Source organism: Ambystoma mexicanum, chromosome 4q (assembly GCF_040938575.1).
Source record: "Ambystoma mexicanum isolate Mex_15411 chromosome 4q, UKY_AmexF1_1, whole genome shotgun sequence".
Taxonomy (NCBI): domain Eukaryota; kingdom Metazoa; phylum Chordata; class Amphibia; order Caudata; family Ambystomatidae; genus Ambystoma; species Ambystoma mexicanum.
In genome coordinates, this window is record NC_090928.1 from 535,915,643 (window position 1) to 535,942,420 (window position 26,778).

Consider the following 26,778-nt stretch of genomic DNA (forward strand, 5'->3'; position numbering starts at 1 on the left):
CATGGACCCCGGATGCTCTGCAGTCTACTGGTGGGTTACAGTACTTCTTCCACCAGAGGATATCAAAGTGTTGATAGCAAGGCACAGGACTGGCAGCAGACCACTTTACTTAGGTGTGCACATTTCAATAAACTAGCCTGTCACACCCTAACCGCAAAATGCCAGGGTATGGAGGCACTGTAACACCACCTTTGGTGTATTTTAGTTAGCATTTTATCCCAGCTTTGGTATTTTGTGGTTACCCTCTGATGTGTTTTTGTTTCAATGTAGCCGCAACCTCGGTACAGATCGCAAACACCAAGAGCATCGGCACATGTGTCTTAGTGGACCTTAACGCCCACATTGATGCGGTTTTACCATTTACGAACACCATAGGCCTGACAATTCCTTAATGCCAAGCTTCGGGTGGTCTGGCCATCCCTTAAGACTGACCGGTGTGGTTGGGGTAACCTTAACACCACACTTATTGTGGTATGAGCAGTTTATCATTTGCCCAAAGTTGGTGTGATCTGGTGACCCCTAGAATGTTTAGTAGCAGAGAGCTTGACATGCTCCAAGTATTGGTGAAATTGACTTGCTTCATTTAAAATGACTGGTGAGGACGACGACCCAAGGAAATCAGGCGGAAGAATGTTTGCCGCGCTTCCATCCCGAGCAGAACCAAGAAGCCGACGAGACACGCTGCCGGGATGCCGGGGCACTTCTGACAGATGCTGCGTGCCATATGTAAAGAGTAAAAACCCACACAAAAGAGCTGGGACATTGAAGACATTTGGAGAAGGGTCGGTGGTCTCACATATGAAAAATGTAACTACCTGGATCCAGAAACGAGTGAATGCTAATGAAGAGTGTGAACCTGGGATTTGCACTTGAATATTGAGAGGACTCAAAAAGCCCTGGCAGGAGAGTATGGAAACAAAGAGGTGGCGCCCTACCACATACATATCAGTTTCTTTGCTAACAAAATTCCTGTGAAGATTTCAACAATTTTCATGCCAAGTATATATATAGCTTTAAGGTTTGGCTCACTTGCATAAAGAGGGATGGGAGCGAAAAACACATGTTGAGTAAGTTTAAGGCTTTTTTATTATTTAGCCAGTATCTAAGAAAGGTGCAGACTCAATTTCGCTTTGTATTTTTAGGAAAACAATACCGTATGCATATCATTCACAAACATATTATACAAAAAAAGAAAGGAAAAAGGGCACAGGTATATTCAAAAACCTAATGAATAAACATGGACATTTTCAATATGAACACACGCGTGCTACACAGTTATACAACAGTGAAATCTGTGGAGGTTGACCCCTATGTACAGTGCATTTGAGTACTTAAAATATTTCATAGGGCAACCTATAGGTGATGTACTGACAGTGATGTTCAGACTGTAGAAATCTGATTCAAAGAGTCATCATTAGTGCATCCTTCTTGAGTTTTGAGGTACACTGGGTTTTTGAGAGTGACCTAGTCGTTGGTCTACGTCTGGATGTAGATCAGGTGATGATGCGGGACGGGGGTGACATACCCTTAAGCTTGAATGTCCCGTGATGTTTCGGCAAGGAAGCCTTCTTCATGGGCCTAGACCGGGTCTCTCTGGACAGAGGAACAAAGTGAGGAAACTCAATTAGTGTTGGGCTCTCCCAGGATGGGGCCAAGTGGCTCCACTACTAGCATGTTAAAAATTAAATAAAAACCCAAATGTTTAGAGAGTGTATAGAGCATACACTTTCTGTTTGCTTGTGAGTGCCAGTTACTGACCTGAACGAGGTAAAGTGTGGCACGTCGGCTGGTAAGGGAGAGGCTGAGGAGCCTGTCAGCATCCGCCTAGGAGGCGTGGCTTCTATTCCCACACATGGCAAGAGAAGTACTGGAAGTGGAAAGACAGGGAGAAGTGGCACTATGAAAGACATTTTCAAAAACATTTTTTGGCTGCAGAGTGTTTTGCTGCAATACGGATAATGGAGTGCCAAGGGTAAGGGAAGAAATGTACCTGAGCTGCCATTTTGGATCGTGTGGATTACTGGGGCAGAGCTCGGGGTGCTGGTGCCTGAAGGCAAGTAACTGCATGGAGAAAGGAAGAGAGAAAAATGGAAGCTTAGTGTCCCATGTCGACTGATGTAAGAGAGCGTGTCTTACATATGTGCAGAGTGGAGAGGACAAGTCATCATACCTGATAATATCTAGGAATTAGGAATCCACAGGGGCAAGCGCAGCGGTCCCAGTAGTTTGTTCTGGTCAATTTGAGTGTGATGGGTCCGTCTGGCAAAGAATGGTGGACGTGGATCTGTGGGGAGAGGGTTAAGGGATAATTACGAGGAGCCGCGTAGTGGGTTAGTGTGCCCAATCGTGCTGGAAGGCTCCAGAATCAAGGAGGGGCAAGGCAGAGAGGGACCAGGCTTACCCGGGTCCGCGGGCTGGTGCGTGCAATGATCGCACAGAGGCAGGAGCTGTAGAGGCGGTGTGGCTCGAACAGCAGCGCGTAGTGCTGTGTCAGTCTATGCGAGTGCGCATGCTCAGGTGATTAGTCTCACTGTATACGGCACATGCGAACTAGCGTTAGTTGGGGTGTAACCTAGGCAACCCTCACCGCTACCGAAGAGTGAACAGAGGGGACCGGGGGGGGTCACGTATGTGCAGTCGAGGCCCAGTTCCTCTATAGTGGGAGTCTAAGTGCACACGGTGGCACGAGAGCCGACAGTATCCCAAAGGCAGTCAAAGGGGACCCAGTGGATGTGTAAAGAGGTGAGTGTGTGCTGGTGTCCAGACTGCAGCCATGTTATAATAGTGGCAGTCCACTGTGAGAGGGGGCGCGCAAGCACATAAGGGCTCAGTGTGCTGGAAATGTGTCTCTAGTTGGAACAGGGCAGGGGAGTAAACAGGCGCTCAGTGAGTCTGGGACTTGCATGCAAGTGAAAAGACAAAAAAAAAAGCCCTGGCAGGAGAGTACACCAGGAATTGGAGAAACAGGGCAGAGACCCCCTCTTCCCCCCCCCATGGAAGTGCTGAGAAAACGGGGAGCAGAGATACACTACCGGAGTATGTGAATTGTTGAACTTGATGTGAATTGTGGAGTACCTGAGAAGGCCCAGCGGCAGAGATCCCCTCCCTGAATTGTGGAACGGTGAAAACCTTTAATGGAAGATTCATACCCCTTCAGATTGTGAAATTGTGTAATTTAACAGGGCTCGAGAGAAAGAGCATAGAGCTGGAATTGCTGAACTGTGTAACTGGAGGAAACCCAGGTGAAAAATCATCCCCCTTTGAGATTGTGGAGCATATTAAAGTGACATTGAAAAGCCAGAGAAGTCTTGGGGAAGGGAAGACTCCTTTCTGGTGGAACTTCATTGTATTTCCTTTTCACTTTAGAACTTGTGTTTGGATCTTTGGCAAGTGGCTGCAGGTGTTCAGCCAAAAGACATTCCCCACTTCACGTTGTACTGAGTTTAGTGTGCCAGGGTCAGTTTAGGATTTCGGACAAGGGAGAGAGAACTCTTTGATTTAGACATCCTGACACAGACATTCCATAGTTTTGTTGAGGCAGGGAACCCCATATTAGAGTCAGGTATAGGTAGGATTTACACAATCTCTCTTTTTTTCCTTTCGATAATAAGTCTTTGATAAACACCGAAAATGCCAGTGCCTCACGTTTACTCTTGATTCCTCCCAGTGTGTTTAAAAGTAATGCCTGGACTACTTAGCACCAAAGCATGCCAGGTAAGGAAGTCCAATTCCCTTTGTTCTCCCTGGTCTCCTCCTATACCCATTAACCCTTGGCCTCTTTGCTAAAAGCATTATATTAGACGTTTGGTTAAATGTTATCTCGTCATCAAAGTCATTTTGAGAAAGTAGGCATCATAAATCTTAACCGCTAATTGTAGGAGAGAAAACGACACAGTCATAAACATCAGCAAAGAGAAGGAGGCTCCCAGAAACGTTAAAGCCTTAGCACACGCAGTCACCCGCGTGCACTGACCCAAAGCCTATGAGGGCTACTGTGGCCCACAGAGAGATGTGCGGCCGATATATCGCGTACGGCATTCATTCAGGAACGCTGGGCCTTACCTTCCAGAAAGCACGCGGGTAGCGCTTGGTGCTGAAGCTTTCTGGTTGGCTACGTTAGGACACGCACGTCATCTCGCTCCAGGAACTTCTTGAACATCTTTATCAATGATGTCCGCAATCCATACTTATGCATTCCCACGTGCAAATAAACATGGGATTATTGTGCGGCATGAATGGATTAATTTGATGTTTTCAGTTTTGTTAACAATGCACCACCCATCCAAAGAAAATCTAAAACAAGACAGAAGGACGCAAAGACACGCAATATCACCGCGCGCGCACACAACAGGTGGGTGCTGGTGTTTCGTATTCCTTCCCATGTGAAGTGCTTTCACGTTGCTAAACAACAGCTACGCGCTTTACATTTCCTCTTTATTATGTTTGTCTATTTCCCCAGTAAACTGGTGTCATTTTGCTCATACACATGAAACGACGCTGCATAAAGGTCAATTCTGCGAGCAGGGTTTCCGAAGCGACCCATCGGCGTGTAAACATTAGAAACTCCCAGCAACCCTGCGCTTCCAGGGCAGAACGCCAGCCGTGCCATGCATGAAGTGTCAGCCAGGCAAAGAGTGTAATGCATCCAATGCCAGCAACCCCCCAATTGCAAGCTTTCCCTGTAACATACAATGCATGATGTGTCGGCTATCCCTTTCAGGGTGCAAGCAGGACAGGGGTTCAAATACGAATCCAACATTAAGAACATAGCTGATGAGCACACGCCAAGGAACGCTGCGGCGGAACGTGAAAAGGCAATGCTGTTATTTGTAGTATTTATCCATGCCCTGGCACGGTGCCATTTTCTATGTAGTCAGCATGTTGCCATACAACTGAACTCGGGTCATGGAAAGCAAAATAATGTGTCCAGAGGTCCAATGTGTGGATACAGAGGAGAGTCAGAATTCACGCGGGTGTCCTCTGAGAGCAGCGTCAGCAACTTAGTCTTTACACCACATCTTCTCCTCCCAGGAAGGCAGGCCTCTGGAGAAAACACAGCATAGGCTGGTAGCGGTGGCGCAGAGTCGGTTATAAACGCCTGGTGATCACGTGCCTGGGAGTGCTCCAGTCCTCTTGGCCTTTCCATATAGCTCAGCCAGCCTACGATAAAAGAATGGCGACCAGTCGGCAACATCCATTTCTTAGGGCACAAGCATTCTAGAGGCTGCAGTGGCCGCACAAGGGAGGGCTCTGGCTTTACACACTTCTATTTCTCGCTGGAAGAAAGGGCTTTAAGTGGGCCGGGGCTAGCGGGGTAAACCGAAGTGGGGAGCCAGGATTAGAAACAAGGTCACTGGACACCACAGCCACCACGCAATATATTCCATGCAGAGATGCCTACAGTGAAAACAGGAGATGTTCCAATGCTGTAGGACCTCTGAAAGGCAACCAGAGCTGGGAAGAGCCAGTCACATGCCTGTCCTACTGTGCTGCATCCTTCCCATCCCCTGGTGCTACCAGACTCCATGGCCTTGCCATATTCCTAGGGGAGCTGGGTAATGAGCATGAGGAGGGTCAGGGTGTTACACCCTTCTCCTCTGCCCGGCAGGGCTGCTGCACCCCTCTCCTCTGTCGAGCAAAGGTGAAACCCTGCAATTACGGGGTCGCCAGGTTGGCCTGACCGAGGGGCGGCAAAGGGAGAAGGGGCATGCGGATGCCAGTTGTTCCCCAGTGGGGGGCTGGTGGGGCGGTTTTGTGGGCTAGGGTGCGACGGGGGAGTGCTGCAGCGCCAACCCCGGGGGCTTTAATCCAAAATAGGCATGTGTCTCGCTCGTGTGTTCACTCTTCGCCTAGGCCTACCGCCTTACTCAGCACCCAGCCCATGCTCTCCCGCACCCAACCGGCAAGTGCTCTGAACTATGATGTCAAAACAATGCAGAGAGTGCGAGTAAAGTAAATGCTGCCTGCGCCTACAGGTACCTTTAAATGTGGATCCATGTTGACTGGATCAAAAAGCACCCACTCATCATCCATGGCCCGCTCTTCATTCCCTGATGCCGTTATCTCGTCCCCTCTTTTCTCTCCTCTTGTATCCCTGTCCCGTTTCCTCTTCCACCACAGGCTTCCAGAGAATCCTCCCAGACCACTAGGATGGTGATTTTGATGCAGTTTAAAAACGTCAACATATAATGCAGAAGTGAAACCTGTTAGCTTCGTCGCGGCAGGGTTTTATAGCGGCTGAGACTGGCAGCTAAGCGCTCTGTCTCTGCAGGGAATGCGAGGAAGTCACGGAAGAATGGCTAGATGTAGCCAGGATCACACAATGCGGTCAAATGGGGACGCCGGGATTAAACATTGGCCACCTAGTTCTGTGATACACGTAAGTGCTAGGACATGGCTCCCTCCCTACAGCACATGATGCCCGAGGTCTTGTGCTGCTCTTCTAATACCGCCGACAAAGGCCCGAGAGCAGCATTCAACCCAGCCTTCCCTCTCCCTCGGCTTGCCGCCCCCAACCCCCACACTGGGAGAGCGTCAGCAGCCTGCTTTTCAAATGCTGAACGCCATCCTTTCAGCTTTCTGCTATTGTTCAAGCACCGCCGGGGTGCCTCAGAGCTCTTCCACCCTAAAGGAAAAGAAAGACCGGGGAGGGGCACGCCAAGCCCCACTGTACTCCCTGTATAGCCCCTAATCCCAATTGCAGAGTGAGGGGGGGTGAATGGGCCCTGGCACTGCCATTGCAGAAGCCTGGCCTGATTGGAGCGCAGCTGAACAGAAGTGGCTGGTGTGCCACAGGCAGAAAGTGCAACTATGGGGGTCGAGAGGGCTTAGAATACAATGCTGCCGCATGACTGCAGCAGGTCTTGCACTGGTAAGATTACAGCTCAGAGGCACATGCGGTTGCTGCAGAGCACACCCTGTAGAACAGAAGTAAAATATTGGAATGGAAACACGGATGCATTACTCTGTGGCTGATAAAGTGAAGCCCGTTCAGTTGAATAAACGTGTGCGTGAACTCCTTTTCCACAAGCCACACCTGAGCGCGCCTCGCGTCCTGAATGTGCCACCGGCAGGCCGCATGCGGCCACGGAGTCAGGGGTGCCGAGCATCAAGAGCCGACCCCTACGGTCAGTCCCCAGCAGCACTGGCCACTGGGAGAGGAGCACGTGCTCGTCAGATACTGGAATCCGCCTGCCCCTGTGAACGAGAGGTTCCCACAAACAAGCACATCCGGCAAACAAGGACGTCCTGCCACAAAACAACAACCTCCGGAAAAGCCAGAATGCCCATCCGATCACTGGCATCCAAACAGCGTGCATCTCCGGCAGAACCGGGGCGTCCAGCAAAAGTAAATATGTCGCGAGCGATGCGCCTACATGGACCTCTAGAACGGTCATAACTCCGAGTGTTTCGGAGAGCGCTTAGCGGTGGTGGTACGAGTTGAGACACCTGGTGACAGACAGCAACTCCTCCAGATTTGGCGGGCTATTATTTATCAACCGACCAGTGTAGGGTGCGCTGTGCTGCCGGAACTGAGGGGTCACCCCGCGAGATTACGTGGCGCCTGGGAACTCTCGTTCTGCCACATGTGCCTGTTGAGCAGAATAGAGGGCGGTCGGAAAGCTGTGAATGGGTCACAGGAGGACCCAGTGGGATGCTAAATCGAGGGGTGCGCTCGTTAGGGTGTGTGGCCTACGTAGGTGTGTACTTAGGCCACGCCCACTAACGAGAGCCCCCCCCCCCCCCCCAAGACCCTCTCGCCAATGGGGATAGAGGAGTGCACTGGCATTATACCTGGGACTGGGTGCACCAAAAAGGTGACACACCAGTGTGCCCCCGCAGGCAGCCCTTTCATTAAAGGTGCTGCATGGATAAAAACCATGGGCTCCTTGAATGAAAGGGCTCCCTGCTGCGTGATGACTCTGTCCCCCGAAACAGGAGAGGGCTGGAGGGCCTAGTCTCTCCTTTTGAGAGTCATCACGCATAATGAAGCTGGGTTTAAAGGGCTTCATGCTGCATGACTCTTAGATACAAAAGGAGGGACTGGGACCTCCAGCCCTCGTCCTGTTTCGGAGTTCAGAGTCATCTGGCAACCATGTAGCCAAAGCCACGGTTACACTGGCTGTCTGCAGATGTCAGTACTGACACCTGCGTGCAGTCCGTGTAACTGCAGTGTTTCAGTTACACGGCTGCCAGAGGTGTCGGCATCGCTGGGGCTAGTCGGGGTGGGGAGCCCTTTCTGGAGACTGCCCACTTAAAGCCCCGTTGAGAAAAGCAAGCCCATTAAATAACAAAAAATGAAACTGAGATAGGCCCTGTGTGTGTGGTTGGTTGGGGGGGGGGCTAGAGGCAGGAAGGAATGGGGGGTCACTCCAGAGAATTGAGATACGTTCTGAGGTGTCCCTTTTGTTTAGGCAGTCCTGAGGGGGCTTTCCCGCACATTTAGACCTACGAAGGTAAATAATGACGAAATGGTTGTGGCGTATTCTAATCCCTGCCGCAGTGCCTTTACCTACCTATTGTTTCTGCGCGTGCGAATGTTATTTATTGTGTGTTGATGGGCGGGGGGGGGGGGGACGAACACAGCCAGGCCTCGAGATCTCCCAGGAAACTCCACCAATCTGGTAAAACAAGGGGAACCGGCCAAACCAGCATTTCCAGCAAAACAAGGCACTTCAAGAAAACAACCCCCCCCCCCCGCGCATACAAGCACCTCTAAGCGGCGCCCCCACATCCCACAGAGGCAGCACCATCGAGGTAGCACTCCAGCCCCGAGCCACCAGTAGCACCCCTGTGTTTTGCAAAGCGCGCGTGTACAGGCACTATTCCAGCTAGTTCACCTAGGGAGAATTGGCATGGGAGGAAGGAAAGAAAGCTTATAGGTGTTTGGTCTATGCCTATGGCCAGGCTAATCCCCATGGCCATTACCACCCACTTCCCTGACCCGGCCTGGAAAAACACATCCTCCTGGAAGCGCTTTGAGGTAGCTTTTTCAAGCCTGCTCATCAAACTATGTGCACAAAGTGCCCGTCAGTGTTTTTTTAAAAGGAGTCTTCTGAGCGCTAATGACTTGGAGCTGTAAACACGCTACTGGTGTAATAAAAGAGAACGTCTTAACCAGGCCTGCCTTCAGTTACTCTAGTAAAAAGCACTATGCATGCCCTTCACTTAAGTCTTTTTAAAAACTAGCATTGGCAAAGCCAATAGTTTTGGATTGTGTATAAGTATTAGGCACTTGCCAGGCACTGCTATGGCATTCACAGATACTGGCACCATTTTGCAGCATAAATGCCTTCGCCGTTGCCTACACAAAAGCCCAAACTGTTGGCATTGCCAATGCTTGTTATGTATAGTTGCAGGTTGTGTGGTTGTGACGTCCTGGCTTCCACCAATTGTCAGAGGTCTCATTCTGCACAGGGGTTCCACCCCCCATGGACCAAACGTAGCTCATTCAATGGGCTTGTTTCTCGAGCAGAACTGAGAGGTTGGGGGGGCGCTTCAGGGGGAAAGGTCTATGCCTTTACACACATGGGTGGGGGGCGACAAATGCGCACATTTACCCCGAGAGCCCAATAGGCAAAAGCCAGCCTGCGCGAGACCTACGCCTTGCTGCCCCCCAGCAAGGCACTCGGTAGAGCGGGGAGTGCTATGCGGCCGGTCCGCACAGCCCCTGAACGCTGGTTGCTATACGACCCGCCGGGGATACACAGTTCCTGGCCTATGGCTTTCTTTTTGCAAGCCATTGCACTATTGTACTATTAGTCTAAAGGTCTACGTTTAAGCAAAAACTTCGAACCCCAGAATGCATTTAATTTAAACAACAACAAAAAAACTCGCAAGCACGCCGCTCTTCCAGGCTACACTGGCCCACTTTATTAGAGATGAGGAGTGGTCCCTTGACAGGCCTGGCAGGCACTAATTCGGTTCTTTTTTTTTTTCTTTTCCCCCCTTTGCATTATTGCAGAAGAAAAAATGTACGAGCAGTAGAATGTACAGAAACACAGGACGGGGCACCCACTCCTAGCAGACATGAATAACACAGAGGCAACCAAGGCCACCCCTTCTTTACTTTTCCGCCTACAGCACCTCGAAGTCCCATTTCGCAGCGCCAGTCACTAGTGCGCCCTCACCTGCCCAAAAGCTTCGCTCGTCCGTGCAGTGCCGCCTCGCGCCGCGGGTCCGGGGGTGCGTGTTCCCCATCCTGGGGGGCCGCAGCGGAAGGAGCTCCTCTTCATCGTGGCAGTAGGCCTGCCACTGGGCCGCATGCAGGCAGCCCACCCCCGGCTCAGCCCGCAGGCACTGGACGTATGCGATCATTGTGACCGAGACGAAGACCCCCTCGCAGCCCTCAGGGGCTGGTCTGCTGCGGGAGGAGGGGCCTGTCCATCCTCCCACTCGGTGGGGCGCTTCCCGGGCTGGGCAGAAGTGGCAGGCGCGGGAGTAGAGAATACAACGCTTAGGGCCGAGATGTGTGGAAATATTGCAGCCACACAGGTTTCAAGGGGTAGTTTAAATTAAAAAAAAAATAAAAAAAAATAAGAGCTCCACAGGATAATGCGCCTGCTGTGGATACCTGTGCAACCTCTAGCTCAGTGTTTCCAATTGGTTAAATGGCTGCAGGGGCTGCTGCACCGGCTGCAGACACCTCTGAGTAACGTCACGTGTTCCAATTCTAGCGAAACAAATCAGAGTTCAAGATCTGTGCGTACGTAGTAAGGTCGCTCAGTGGGTTGATGCACCCGCCTCAAAGTTGTGTGTTGCCTTCAGATCACAAATTACAATCCTTGTAAATGAACAATATGGGTTGTGGATTAGATGACAGACTGGAACTCGTTTTCTTAAATCTGCCCACACCAGTCTTGATAAATTTGCTCAGGGGGGTTAACAGGCCCGCTGCAGAAGCCTGTGCGTTATCACTGTGCCAAGTCCCAAGAATAGAGTTATTCGTCTGCTCAGGAAGTCTGCTATGTGAAATCCACAAGGTCTCCAGTTCCAATTCTGCTGGGGCCGCCTCAGCCTTCCAGCTTTCTGGGGTCCATACATGGACGCCAACAAGTTGGCCAATGACCCATCCGCATTGAGCAAAACAAAAACAGTGTGTGGCGTCTACAGTGCAAAATCCACATCAGCAGGGGGGCTGGGTCCCATGGACGGAGCTTCACGCCCCTAACCTTGGGGCCCTCATCTGTGGTCCTCGGTGCGTGGCTCCCAGCGCTGCCGCGGGTGCGACACAGCCTCTGTGTTCTGAGCAGCTTTATTTTACCCGTGACGTCACTTCCCCCCGCGTTCTCGTCCTAATCCGGGATTATCCGTCGATTTAGCCCGGCGCACCTTGGCCAACCTCCTAGGCGGAAGGTGTGCAGCAAGGGCCCCTCGCCTACGTTTACTTGCTTGAACTGCACACCAATTACCAAAATCAGGTTGGGGCGTTTGCGCGAGTGGTGGTGAAATCAGCAATCTGCACCTGACGTTCACTTCCTGTCCTGGTTTTATCAAATAAATAAGCAGAAGAATCCGGATGTAGAAGGGGAACCACAGCGGGATCAGAAAGCAGGACATGACGTGTGGGGGCCCCAGGCCTCCCAGGAGTCAAACTGGCCACATGCCCACCTGAACGTACACTCAAAATCCTGCCTTTACACACACGTACTCACACCACTGTGCGGGGGGCAGTGGGGCAGAAGGCGTCCAATGATGTTGACGCACAAAACAAACGGCAATTCACTGACTTATCATAGACTGCATTTGATATATACATACATGAACAGTATATATGATGTAGTGAAGGCCGAGATCACATCCTGTATGGAGGGTGCACTCCGATGTATAACGAACGGCGCTTGAGCTTGAAAGTAGTCATAACCCCTCACATTCTGAGCGACCAGACAGGCTGGAAGGGATACGAGGGGATTTAGATGATGAGGCTAAGGGTGTAGGGACGGGGAGGCTAAGGGTGTAAGGAGGGTGGAGACTAAATATGTTTGGGGAGTGCAAAGCGGTGAGGGAGGGGAAGACTGGGGACGAGGGAGGGGAAGACTAGGGGGGAGGGGATGCGGGAGGCACGGGACTAGGGAGCGGGAGTTGGGGGGCGAGGTAAGCTGGGGATGGGGAAAGCGGGAGGCCAGGGGACGGGGGAAGCGGGAGGCCAGGGGACGGGGGAAGCGGGAGGCCAGGGGACGAGGGAAGCGGGAGGCACGGGGGGAGAGGGGACGGGGGAGTGCAAGGCAAGGGTACGGGGGAGTGGGGACAGGGGAGTGGAAGGCAGGGGACAGGGGAGTGGAAGGCGGGGGAGCGGGAGGCAGGGGGCGGGGGAGCGGGAGGCAGGGGGCGGGGGAGCGGGAGGCAGGGGAAGCGGGAGGCAAGGGGACAAGGGAAGCGGGGGGGACAGGGGAAGCAGGAGGCAAGGGGACGGGGAAAGCGGGAGGCAGGCGGCAGGGAAGCGGGAGGCAAGGGGGCGGGGGAAGCGGGAGGCAAGGGGACAAGGGAAGCAGGGGGACCGGGGACGCAGGAGGCAAGGGGATGGGGGGACAAGGGAAGCGGGGGGGACAGGGGACGCAGGAGGCAAGGGGACAGGGGAAGCGGGAGGCAGGCGGCAGGGAAGCGGGAGGCAAGATGGCGGGGGAAGCGGGAGGCAAGGGGACAAGGGAAGCGGGGGGACAGGGGACGGGGGGACAAGGGAAGCGGGGGGACGGGGGAGTGGGAGGCAGGGGACGGGGAGTGGGAGGCAGGGGACGGGGGAGCGGGAGGCAGGGGACGGGGGAGCGGGAGGCAGGGGACGGGGGAGCGGAAGGCAGGGGGCAGGGAAGCGGAAGGCAGGGGGCAGGGAAGCGGGGGGCGCGGGAGGCAGGGGGCGGGGAAGCGGGAGGCAAGGGGACAAGGGAAGCAGGCGGGACAGGGGATGCAGGAGGCAAGGGGATGGGGGAGTGGGAGGCAGGGGACGGGGGAGTGGGAGGCAGGGGGCGGGGGAGTGGGAGGCAGATGAGGCCACAGATGAGGGCGTATGTGAACTGGTCTTGGGATGGGTCAGAACCTGTGGGTGAGGTCAGTGGTGTACTGTAGAGTTTAGTAAGTCATTGAGTGGCAGGGGTGATTGGGTGCACAGCAGAAGACCAGAAATGTTGCTGGTAGGAGTGGCCAAATCTCAGTTTGAAATCAGTAGCTTATTGGCTGAAATACTTGCACGCTGATAGCGCTCTGCGACTAATCATATGTCCCTATAAACACACAAAGCCGTTCAATTAAAATGAGGATAAACTATGATCATCAAAAGGTCACAGGCCACATATAGTGCTGCCTTTCACACAAAGGCACAAGAAGTGGCCTTACCAAATTTCATGAGGACAACATCCTTAGCTTATATCAGTCCATGCAGAGTGGGTGGGTGCTGGTTTCTTAGGAAGGGTGCATCAGCTATATCTATTGGCTAATGGGGTGTCGTTGGTTCAGGGGTCTCATGGGGAGGGGTCCATTGTGGCCCACTAGAGAGTTGCAATTATATCAGGGTTGCAAGGCTTCAGTGGCTTCTGGCCTATTCCAGGGTGGCACAGTTGTGGGTGGAATATTTAGGGAAGCGCGCTGAAGAGGGAGAATGGGATGCTCCCTTCCCCTGATTCTCTGCCAGACCATGGCCTAGATCATCACGGCCCAAGCACCCACTGCGAGAGGAATTCAACCTGCTCACAGATGTCCCAGACGTCTACATCTACCGTGGCCATGCCCCACACGGCCAGGGAAACTGCCCGTCAGTCAAGCCACATGCTGGGACCTCTGGCAAAGCTGACATAGACCATATGGATCAACTCGACTAACATAGCAGCACTCAAAGCCACCATCGTTGGAGATGCCATGACAACATAGCCGACGGACGGTAACACATGTCCCACAATGCACGTCTGGTCAGACCCACACAAATCTCACACTAAGATCATACTCACTACCATGACGTAATGGACCATATACACACATCGATGCATCGTTGTTATTTTTCACATAGGCTAAACCACCGCTAAACCACCGCACCGCAGAAACGCAAGACGAGCTCGTGTACATGCTTGCAAATGCTTAATTGCCACTATAACTACTACGACAACCTAAGGCACTCATGTATAAGGACCCCTGCCGCTCACCGCGACCCCTGTAATGTGAACCATATGCTGCCTGTCATGGATCAGGCCACAGTAGGCCTCAGCACCAGAGTAGGCCGCAGGCCCAGAGCCACTCGGACGGAGGTGCAAGGTGCTGATCATGCAGAACGAACCCTGACGAGAGCCCCACAGCCAAGGCCATGACGTTACAAATTACACGCTGCGCTCTTGGAACCAAGGTTACACCTGCTGCGGCTAACTGCCTCTCAGAGCCGAAATACAAATCAAATGCTCATAATTCTGCTCCAGCCATGGTCTCACCACACATGACCAAGCCGACCTGAGGCGGTGCCAAGTACCACGGACCAGGAAATATCTGGGGTCTCACGCTTGGGACACAGACTGCAACAATGAAGTGACAAACTGGATACTGGGAGCAGTGAGAAAGGGGTGCTCCTGCAGCAAATGGCAGACCTGTCCATTGTCCTCCACTGACACATAGTCACACATTGTTTCTAACATCATGTACACTGCGAGCTGGGAACGACGATAGTCCCAGGCTTGGGGGCTCGCGGATGAACCAATCAGGGCACGGGGGGCTAACTACTGACATCATAACCTAGCCAATCACTAACCTTTCTCATGTATCATTTTTGGTGTAACCATTTGTAGGGACGACCCAAGCGCACCACCTGACCTCTTCTCCACCAACCACTAACTCACCTATATGTTCCTATACTAACTCTATTACTCGGGAGCCAACCCGAGGTGGCGTTAGGTTTTGGGGGTATTTTGACAATGAGGCGTCACACATGATGAAAAAGGGCCTGTGAGCTCACTCTTGTAAGATGTGTTCCCGGATGACCTATGATCCCAGAACCTGTCCCTGCCGTTTTCTAATAAACAGCAGTAACGCCTTGCTCTTGCGTGTGTCTCAAACTCTTTGGGGACTGCGGGAGGAGTAGGGGCCTGCCGACCCCCGGGATATCACCCCGACAAGTTGGAGGCACTGCTGAGATTTCTCTGTTGAGACCTGGCACTGAGGGTGAGGCAAGAGGAAGACGCCGCCTGCGCCTAGGTGGCCCGGCACAGCAGCCCCCTCCGCTGTTGCCCGCTTTGGAGGACTACAGGACCATCGCAGAACTGCGAGAAGACCGGACAGCGCAATCCAGAGAGTGGCCGTCGGGAGCCGACTTGAGAAGTATCCCGCCCGCGGTTGGCGAGTGTCCAGATGTGATCCTGACGAAGGGAGGGGACGAGCAGATTGGGAGGGGTACACCGCAACCGAGCGGTACCGGCAGGCGAAAGCCGATGCGAGTATGACACGCGCAACCAGCAATGCAAAATTGTGCGGGTGACGGGAGGAATTTTAACGGGGTGGCGGGTGGATCTAAAGGGTGTTAAGAAAGATTTGACAATTGAGTGGCGGTTGACGTGGAAAGTATTGTGGGGCAGGCACGTGGGCCGCCTCGTATAATATTGTAGAGTACAAAGGGTGGGGCTTCAGGCACCCACATGCGACCAGTGAATCGCGCCGATTGGTTTTGATCGTGGGCACCTGTAAACAAGGGTGTGTGGCATTCCTACGAGTTGACGTTTTTGATCGATGAGTAGATGAGAATTCCTATTGTTTGAGTGTTTTTAGCTCGATGAATAGATGATGTTTTCCTGGCTGAGGTAACTTGATTGTTTCTCGGTGCAGAAGATAGTGGGCTGGTTAAGTTCCCCGGTGCGAGGTGACGCAGCGGGTGCAGTTTACTATAATAACGAAGTGGTTGATGTATACTCCACTCCAGGCGTGGTGGGAAGACAGCTATGGGGATTGTAGGGAATGACATTGTAAAAGAGCGCGCATACTGTTTTCGTGTGTATTTGTACGTACCCGTATCCAACTGTCCTAGGCCTGGTGATGTCACCCATAGAGTTGCATAGGATTGCGCGGAGCGTTCTGAATTGCGGTCGAAGATGGGGTGGAAGGGAGAGGCAGATGCGCACGGAGAACGCCGGCCTACCTCGATCCAGGGGCGGATACGGGAGGTAGTGGAACAGAAACGACGGAAGGGAAAACACGAAAGTAGAGGAACTGCTGGTGGGGGAACAAAACGAGAGGGGAGCAGAGGTAGAGACTGAAGGCACGCCGGGTGGCGGCGGTGCGAGGAAGGCGGGGCGGCTTCAAAAGTGCGCAACGCGAGACGCAAAGTCACAGGGGGCTTCGCGCACCACGGGTCAAAGGGGACCCTAACACGAAGGAAAGGAACATAAGACAGGCAAAATTGTAGCGCAAGAAAAGAGGGCGGTGACGTCCAGTGCAAAAGTATTGTAGCACCATTGTTTTCTTTGCAGCAGAGAATTGGAAGACCCCAACTTATGGGGCGAGGTAACGGTGGTACTGAAAAGTAAGGGGTTTTCAGAATGTCTGTATACAATGGAATAGAGACAGGGTACCGGAACCCACTAACAACCCCACTCCAACACATATGTGCTACACTACCTCCACACAGAGATATACTAGTAAAGTATAGTATTGAGGTGACGCAGCGGGTGCAGTTTACTATAATAACGAAGTGGTTGATGTATACTCCACTCCAGGCGTGGTGGGAAGACAGCTATGGGGATTGTAGGGAATGACATTGTAAAAGAGCGCGCATACTCTTTTCGTGTGTATTTGTACGTACCTGTATCCAACTGTCCTAGGCCTGGTGATGTCACCCATAGAGTTGCATAGGATTGCGCAACTCTGAATTGCAGTCTAAGGTGGGGTGGAAGGGAGAGGCAGATGCGCACGGAGAGCGCCGGCCTACTTCGATCCAGGGGCGGATACGGGAGGTAGTGGAACAGAAACGACGGAAGGGAAAACAGGAAAGTAGAGGAACTGCTGGTGGGGGAACGAAACGAGAGGGGAGCAGAGGAAGAGACTGAAGGCACGCCGGGTGGCGGCGGTGCGAGGAAGGCAGGGCGGCTTCAAAAGTGCGCAACGCGGGACGCAAAGTCACAGGGGGCTTCGCGCACCACGGGTCAAAGGGGACCCTAACACTAAGGAAAGGAACATAAGACAGGCAAAATTGTAGCGCAAGAAAAGAGGGCGGTGACGTCCAGTGCAAAAGTATTGTAGCACCATTGTTTTCTTTGCAGCGGAGAATTGGAAGACCCCAACTTATGGGGCGAGGTAACGGTGGTACTGAAAAGTAAGGGGTTTTCAGAATGTCTGTATACAATGGAATAGGGACAGGGTACCGGAACCCACTAACAACCCCACTCCAACACATATGTGCTACACTACCTCCACACTGAGATATACTAGTAAAGTATAGTATTGAGTGGACACAAGGAACAGATAACAAGATACCGATACCATGGCCGCCCAAGGGCAGCTTTGAGATGTACACTCAACAATCTCTTCTAGCCTACTTAGACAACACATATAAATGGAAGAAGTTAGCTGTCAGGAATACCCTGAGAAAGGCTCCCATACAAACTTTGCCTTCTTCCAAGTATCCTACACATAAGGTCATAAAGCTTCCTCAACACCAATATCACCGCAAAACTTCAGCGACCACGTTACCATGGCGATTATGGCTGCCGCTCCACAAAACGCTATTGCGCTTTACGGGGGAGGAGTCGGGCGCTCGTACGGCCACCCGTTAAAACACTTCCGGGTGATCGCACTCACCACTTCTGATTGTTTCAATTTAGCGCTAGCTGGTTTGCTCCAAATCTTGTTCTTGTTTTCCCCTCTTGCTCCCGTTACCCTATTCTGCCCTACCTAGTCCTCGTCCATTCCTGAACCACCCTGTATCCTCGATCCTCCATTGAACCCTTCTGCAACATTGCCGACTCGGAACACTACCTTACCTGCCACTGCCTGCTGATTTGAAACTTCGCTGCTCACACATTGCCTATGCGGAACGTTACCTCACCTGCAACTGCCTGCTGAATTGGTTACTTCGCTGCTTACACATTACCGACTCGGAACGCCACCTTACCTGCAACTGCCTGCTGAATTTGTACTTCGCTGCTCGCGCTTTGCCGATTCCGAATCCCAAAAGGACTTGCCCCGCCTCTTGAATTGGTTACCTCTGTGCCCGCACATCACTGACCCGGACTTCATTTCTACACTGCAACCGGAACATCCAGCAACTTGTCAAGCTTTATGACCTAGTACCTGGAGAGAGCCTGCATTACCCAGTAACTAGCGTCCGGACTAGAGACTTCCACTTGGTGCTTTAGCTTGTGAGGCGTCCTTGTTCCGGCGGGACAGGTACGGACTAGAGACTGTCTGCTGTACCCTTTAGGCGTCCTTGTGCCGTCGGGTATAGGGTAGGCTGGGTAGTGCAGAGCTTCTTATTAACTACACATCGGAAAGCTGTTGTTAAGTGTCCAAACCCATTCATTTAATGTCCTTTGGTGTACTGTCATGTTCTTTCCTAGTTAGATCTGGTCCCTGGGTTTATTGTACCTTGTTCTTACTCTTGTGAAGTTGCATCCGAATCCTGTCTTCCGAGTTCCATTCAGGGGGTCTTCATCTGTCGTCCTCTGGTTTTCCAAGGAACCACCTTTCGGCTCCTGCTCATTGGCTGCTGCAGCGATCCGGTCTTTCGGCTAATTGCTACCTTTGTAGTTTTCCTTTTGGAATACAAAGGAAGACATTGGCAGGGGGAATTCTATCGCTACACGTCCAGAGTTCTCCGGCTCCGGATTGGCATAACCTGATATTAGCGAACCATCTTGAAGTACTCGATCTGTGGAAGCTGTTCCAGGGGTTCATACCTGGTGTAACGGGATGTTGACAATGGAGGGGTTAGAGGAGGAGAAGATGAAAGAAGAGGGAGGGTGTAGCGTGCCTCTGGAAGCTCACGGCACAGAGGAAAGTGAGGAAGAATCGGAGGGGTCATACCCAGTAGCACAGGTTAAACATGAAGAGGAAGGTGAGATGCCTATAACTAAGGAGGTAAAGAAGGAAACGGAAGGGCTGTACCCAGTAACAGAACTTAGAGAGACGGCGCAGACACAGTCGTCAGCTGCGGAAGGGTATTCAAACCCTACGTTCAGCCTGCCGCCGTACGCACCAACAGACAGCTACCAAAAAGGGAGGGGTGTGGGGCGCGCCGTAGCCGCGCATGCACAAGTGAACGCGGGAAGCGCACAAAAGACGCATGTAGACTTTGCTAATGGAGGACCAGACAAATAGATAGCTGCCCAAGTGTTGCTGAAACTACGGGGAAAACCAACAGAAGAGGAGGAAGAGGTAATTAAAAGGGTGGAAAAGGAGGACGACGAAGGAGCACACAGAAGATGCGAGGTAGGTACAATAGAAGAGGGGAGGTTGACAAAGGCAGAGGAGGTGATGCTGGAGGGAAAGCTGGCAGAACTGAGGGAGGCGCGGAGTATACTGATCAGGCAATTGGAACAGGAGAGAAACAGGGGAAAAGGTCAGGAGGTAAGAGTGGTAGAGCGGAGGTAAGCAAGCAGGAGGCAGAAAAGAAGAAGGAGGAGGAGGAGGAGGACAGCTTAAGAGGAATTGCATAAAGGGTAGCATGCATGGAGCAGCGGGAACTTGGGAGGAAAGAAGAAGAACGAGAAGAGAACGACAGGGAAATTACGCTATGGAAACGGAAGATTATAGAAGAGAGCGCACGTAAGTATGAGGAAGGGAGGATATTAGAGAGCCTATTGGAAAAGGAGGGCAGGGTATGGTATGAAAAGGACAGGGACTTCCAGGCAGTCAAGCAGGTAAGTGATGCAATAATGAACGAACTTAAGAGGGCAAGAGCAGAGGTAAAAGGTGAGGGGAGTAGGCAAGGGAACAAGGGACTGGGAGGGTCAAATAAGACACACAGGAATAAGATGCCTGTGAATAACACAGAAGTAGCGCCAATGGCACAAACACAGGGAGGAACGGGGAAGGAAGGTGAGTATGCCGATATAGATTTAGACACAGTAACAGTGGGAGGGGAAAACATGCCTACACGGTTGGCTTTCTCAGATGGGTTTTGCAGTGAGGAAGAAGGGTCCTGAGAGGGTCAGAGCGAGGGGAGCGGAGAAGGGTCGAGTAAACTATACATAACACGCAGAGACTGTGGTTTGTCATGGGAATGCAGGACACAGGAAGGGGGAGAAGGAGAAAGAGTGAACAAGAGACAACAAGGAGGAAGGGCACAGCGACCACTCACACCGCCAGCACAACATACACTGTATGTTAATAGGCTTAAGGACCTCCCAGGACGATGGAGGAAGTGACAACACAGCATAACAAAGACAAGGTAGGTAAGAGGAAGCGGCATGGGGCAGGAGGAGAGAGTAGGCTTACACAACATATTGCTGACTTTGTAGAGGAACTTTCTGACATGGAAGAGTATAGTGAATACGCACATATATCTACCCGCAGATGCACGCCAGGGGAAGTGAGAGAATACACACAAATGCCACTGCTAGAGAGAGGGGGAGCAAGACCGCAGTATGTCCCATGGAAGCACGCAGACAAGGAGAACATTAAATGTAGGTTGCCATCATTGAGCAGAGGGGCTGGGAAATGGATATACGAAGCGGAGAAAAACTGCTGGGCTAAAGTTAGCAGTGGGCGATGTAAAGGGGCTTTTCATTTCTATACTGGGTGACGCAGCAGATGACATCTGGAAAAAGGCGGGATTCCCAGGGGTGACCATTAATGACTCATCACATGACGCAAACTGCAGACATGCATTATGGCAAGCACTAAGAGTACAATACCCAGACACGTCAGACATAGGAGCAATAACGTCACGTAAGATGCGTGAAAATGAGGACCCTGTCAATTACATCCAAGAAATTCAAGAGAAGTGGCGCTTGGAAATGCGGGAACCAAGGGACAAAAAACTAGCAATTTTTTACCATATACTGATACAAGGCCTCCCTGAGCCAGTACAGAGACAATTAAAGAAATTAGTGGGAATGGAAGCAAAGGCATGGCCAGAAATTCAGCTAACAATAGTGCACAATTGTAGGTTGTGGCAAGAGAAGATGAAGCAAAAGGAAGAGGATAGGAAAGCAGAAGAGGCGAAATTGGTACAAAAGAAATTATCCAAATATGCAATGGAAGGTGCACTAATAACAGGCCCCACACAAGCAGTTCAATAACCAGATGCGAAGCAAAAGCACACAGTAGCACAACAAATACAACAAGCACAGGTAACTACACAACAAATGCCACCGCTACCACCATATACAGCACAACACTCCTATGGTCCTCAGGTGGGGGGTGGATACACTCAAATGGGAAACGGTCAGATAAGGAGCTATAGAGGAAGAGGGGGATAGCAAGAGGGCAGGGATTCAGGCCACCAGCACAACAACAAGGGGGAGGGTTATGAGGGTACAACACCTATGGACATCATGGGTACTCAGACAGCACTGGGGGATACCCATGGCAAGCGCAAGAGCCTCCAACATGCTGGACGTGCGGAGTGGCAGGGCACGTATCACGTACATGCAGGGCAAGAAAGGCACAAGCTGGATGGGGGAAGCAGGGACAACAAGGATACAATGGGGGACAACAGTACTACCAACAGCCACCACAACAGATGGTACAAGGTCAAATACAACAACACCCAGTGCCACCACAAATTCAACCAGCACAGCAGCAAGCACAACAACAAATGACAATGGCACAACAACACATCCAGACGGTGTAACAACTAACACAGATACAGGGCGGTAACACACAACACGCAGAGGAACCAATGCAGCAAACACATTTGGGGAGGGTGACAATATTGGGCCACAACCCATACACAGGCAACGGACAATCACTGTACCCCCAATAAGACAGCGCAGAGACGTCCGTGCTGTGTCCCATCCTGTCGGTAACACCTAACCCTGCGGAGGAACCACGCATACAGGTGGTGATAGGTGACAAAACATTTTCCTTTCTAGTAGACACAGGTGCAACTAGGTCTTGCATAAGGGAAGGGAAGTTTAACTTGTCAGGCGATGCCAGGCACACTCAAGTATTCTCTGCGGCTAAAGGGCTGGTTCCTTTTACTGATAACATCTCCTTATCTGTTAGGGAGCACGACATATGTCTACCACTGTTGTATTCAAAACAGTCGCCCTTAAACATTCTTGGAAGAGACATCATGAGCAGATTGAACATGACTATCTCTTGTACTGACAAGGGAATAATGTGCCCCACACCAGGCATAAACATGCTCACGGCCCGACACATACTACAGGCATATTGTGGAAAGAAGGTGATCAGGGCAGAGCCAGTGGACGGGGACCTCTTCCAATACGGGACAGACATGGCCATAGCGTGGCTACCGGGTATAGAGGGCAAGATATGGAGGAGACCTGCAACATACCTCTTCAGGCCAGAGACACCCACTGACGAAAAGGAAGGGGGAAGTAATATCAGTGGACGTGGAGAGTATTGTTGCAAAACCAGACTGCATTGCAGTACATGTCCAGGATGGGGAAGGAAAGGCATGAAGAGCAGTGATAGCACTAGCTGAAGGATGCAGGCTTACACAGGTATCACATGAGGAACTGTTCTCTGATGACAAAGGAGATGGGGAAATGGTGTTCGACATGAGTGTTTACATTTGGCTGAAGGTAACACACAAAGACGTAGCTCAAAAAATGGCAATGGCACTGGAGGTGCCCTGCCCTACCAAGGTACCGTTTTATGAGGCAGACTTAGCAGCAGTACCCGCATCCTTAAGAACAACTAGTCCCTATGACGTGGGTTGCATCAAGAGCATTGGAGGAGTGAAAATAAAGCTGAAGAAAGGGGCAATGCTACCCAGAGTAAAACATTACCCACTATCGAAAGAAGCTGATGAGGGGATACATGAGACAATATCCGCCCTAGCAGAGAGGAATACTAGTACCATCAGAGACACCATGTAACACAGCAGTATATCCAGTGCGTAAGGCAAAAGGGGGATCATGGTGTTTCATCCAAGATTTAAGACCCCTTAACCACATTGTGGAAGCCGAGTACCCTGTTGCAGCTAACCCAGCAACGATACTAAGCGGAATTCCAGCAGAGGTGTCAGGGTTCACCGTGATCGACCTCAAGAACGCCTTCTTCTCCATCCCATTGCACCCTGATTCACAAGATCTAACAAGTTTCACATACCGCAACACAAAGTGGAAACACACTAGGTTGCCACAGGGGTACTGTGAGTCACCATCGATCTTTAACAGAGTAATACAAATGGATTTGGGCAATATAGAGATGGAAAGCACGGTGTTGCAATATGTAGATGATATTATAATATGCAGCACTACTGAGGTAAAGTGTAGAAGAGACTCAGTTAAAATGCTCACAGTACTGGCTGAGAAAGGATACAAGGTAGACGAGGAGAAGCTGCAGTACTGCCAAGAGCAAGTACTCTATATTGGACAGATTATTTCACAAAAAGGAAGGAATATTGCGCCACAAAGGGCACTAGCAATACAGAGCACACCACAGCCACAAAGCGTGAGAGAACTGCAGCAGTTCCTGGGCCTATGCAACTACTGCAGGTTGTGGGTCTTTGATTACAGCTCATACATAGGACCACTGCGTGAGGCACTCAGAGAGGCACAGAGGGGGCAAAGGAAATTGGAATGGACACGAGAAATGTCAGAAGCGTTCAACGAATTGAACAATGCTATTTCAACTGCACCAGTATTAGCTACCCCCAACTATCAAAAAGAATTCTACATATTTTCACATTGTGACTTAGCAGTAATGAAAGCAGTACTGACCCAAAAGACTAGCATGGGACAAAAGCCAGTGGCCTTTTACAGTGGCCATCTAGAGCCTGTAATGATGGGACATTTCCTGTGCGAACCAAGCCTAGCGGCCGCAGCATTCACAATGGAAAACTCATCTTCCATTACCATGCGATGCCAAACTATTTTGTATGTAGAACATGCCCTCTTTGCAATATTGACAAAACCAAAATCAACACTGACAACACAAAGAGCATCAGGATATGAGATTATTTTATCCAGGCCAGAACTCACAGTGGTGAGATGCACTAATGTAAACCCACCGCGATTTATAGCAGAGGAAGCAGTAAATGGAGAATACTCACATGAGTACCCGGAAACTATTGAAAACTACTCGGGAGCAAGGAAAGTGGAGGAAAATGTATTGGAGGGGGGTGAGGTTATGTACATTGATGCGTCATCAACTATTGACCAAAGTGATGGAATAAGACGAACAGGAGCAGCGGTAGTACGGCTCAGAGAAGACTGGACCGTCATTCCAGTCAAATGTGTAAAATTACCACAGCACTACTCAGCCCAAGCAGCAGAATTGGTAGCACTTATCTTGGCCTTAGAAGAAGGAAATGACAAAAGAGTAACTATATACTCAGATAGTGCAAATGTCACTTCAACAGTACACTCAGGATTAATAAAATGGGAAAGGAGAGGATTTAGGAGGGCTGATGGTACTCCAGTACAACATGCTCTCCTACTGGCCAAGCTAATCGAAGTAATTCATTATCCAGAAGAGGTAGCGCTTGTGAAGTGTCAGGCCCACACAAATGGTGACAACCCCATATCCAGAGGTAACGAGGCAGCTGATGCACATGCTAAACATGCCGCATACTTTGGTGAAATTTGGACACTCCCAGAAAAAGAAAAAGAAAAGGGGGGTGGGGTAAGACAAATGCTGATGAAAGATGGGTATACACACATCCCAGAGGCACAGGTCATGGAGCTACAGGCAGCAGCACCAATGGCAGAAAAAGAACTGTGGGTAAAAAGAGGGTGTACCAGGTCTCCCACAGATGCACTATGGTGCCAGAATAACACAGGGAAAGTAGTGATGACCCTAGCACTGTTAAAAATAGCTCTGACACAATTGTACCATCCCACACACACAGGAAAAGAGGTAATTGCAGCACGAATAAAGGAAGACTGGTTGTGTCCTGAGTTAAACTCACATGTCACTAATTTCATCAGTAACTGCCTTACCTGCCAGCAATTCACAGCCGGTCACACGCTGCAAGTGATCAAAGGTACAATACCCCAGCCTGAAGGACCCCTCCTGCACCTCCATATTGACTACGTTGACATGATCAATGTATTTCAAGGATACAGATACCCGATTGTAGGGATGTGCCCATTTTCACGGTGGATTGAGGCCGGTCCATGCTCCCACGCTGATGCGTTCAGAGCAGCAAAGTTCCTGGTGAGGGAGGTTTTCCAAAGGTGGGGGGTCTGCAAAGTGCTAATGTCAGACAATGGCCCCCATTTCGCTAACAAGCTATTCCAACATATAACCACTCTCCTAGGGATTAGGCATAAGTTTGCATGTGCGTACCATCTTCAAGCTAATGGCGTATGCAAAACGCCTCAACAGCCTCCTAAGAGAAGAAATAGCAAAAATTAAGCAAACAACCAAGAAGAATTGGCTGTACTGCGTTCCTTTGGCCTTGTTTGAATTGAGGAATAGACCAGGGTCAGACCACCACCTCACTCCCCACGAGGTGGTAACTGGACGCCAAATGCATCTCCCACTCACACCACCATCAAGGGCCATAACTTACTGCCACGCGACCAGTACGGTTTCTGATAATGAAATGCATGAATATGTCTCTTCTCTGGTTACTAGTGCCGCTTTTATCTCTCAACAGCTTAAACTGACACAGGGCGGGTCGAAGAATGATCAACAAGGAGAAGCCACCAACGAGGAACACGAACAGATGACACAGTGGACAGTGAAAGAAGGAGATCAAGTATTACTCAAAAACTTTTGGCGAACGTGGGGCCGTCCACGTTTTACAGGGCCTTATATAATTGAAAAAGTAGCCCCCAGAGCAGTGAAGCTCAGGGGCAGAGAAGCGTGGAACCACTTACACGACATCAAGCCCTACAAAACACAGCCCCCCCTCTCCTCAGCAAAAGGGCCAACGCTTCAGCAACGACACCAGAGATAGCAGCAGCCCAAGACCCAGACGCCCCAAATAACACCAACGATCAACACTCTATAGGCCACCCCATGATTACAAGGACCCAGCAAAACAAATCCACTTAGTATTAAGTTAACACTCCCTGACACAAGTATCTGTTATGTACACCACACTGCATAAACATGTGCATGCTCTCTTCTTTTTTGTCTCGCACATGCAGGAACTGCGTATTATTGTAGTTGTAATAAAAGCAAATGTATATATATAAAATAGAAACAGTCATTGCCCTGGGGTAAATGCTGCCTGCAGATGACAATACCCCAGAAGTACTATCACACCAGTTTGTATATGTTATAAAAAGACCAAAATACCTGAAAAGAAGAAGAATTTGTATATATTATAATACATTTCTTATGATAATTACTCAATCGTTTCCACACCTCCACAAAGCATTACCAGCTCTACGAGATAGGACGGTAAGAAAAGCGTGGGAAGAGCTTTTTGTCTGGGCATTGAACGATTATCTAATACGCAGGGCTAAACTAAACAATACTAACAAATAATGCATATTTTCAGAAATTTTCAGGCGGGCACCTATATCATCTAAAGTAGCTGCAGGACCGCAGCAAAGGTAAGAGTTGAAATGCCAGCGGTATTAGCAATTGTAACAAAAATGATGACAATATTTCTCACCACTGGCCCGATTGCTGCCACTGTCTGGCAGGCATACTACGCTTTCTATGTGGCTGCAGTTTCCACTACTAATATATCCCCCCAAACGCTCGCAAGAAGCACTGTGTCAGGTG

General features: G+C 50.8%; 2 protein-coding genes across 9 annotated transcripts in view; one reads left to right on the top strand and one right to left on the bottom strand.

Annotated features, from left to right (window-relative positions):
* Positions 1 to 26,778, bottom strand: part of NHSL1 (NHS like 1) — an 844,536-nt gene that overhangs the window by 239,346 nt on the left and 578,412 nt on the right. Inside the window, exon 1 of one of the 8 annotated variants that reach the window (XM_069608089.1) lies at positions 10,131 to 10,310. The exons of the other annotated variants lie outside the window; for them this stretch is intronic. Coding sequence (XP_069464190.1) covers positions 10,131 to 10,200 — 70 coding nt within the window. The 5' untranslated portion in view covers positions 10,201 to 10,310. Of the gene's footprint in view, positions 1 to 10,130; positions 10,311 to 26,778 lie in introns of those variants that run through there. 8 annotated transcript variants of the gene reach the window in all.
* LOC138467824 (uncharacterized) overlaps positions 1 to 26,778 on the top strand; it is a 68,876-nt gene that overhangs the window by 28,470 nt on the left and 13,628 nt on the right. The window lies entirely within an intron of this gene.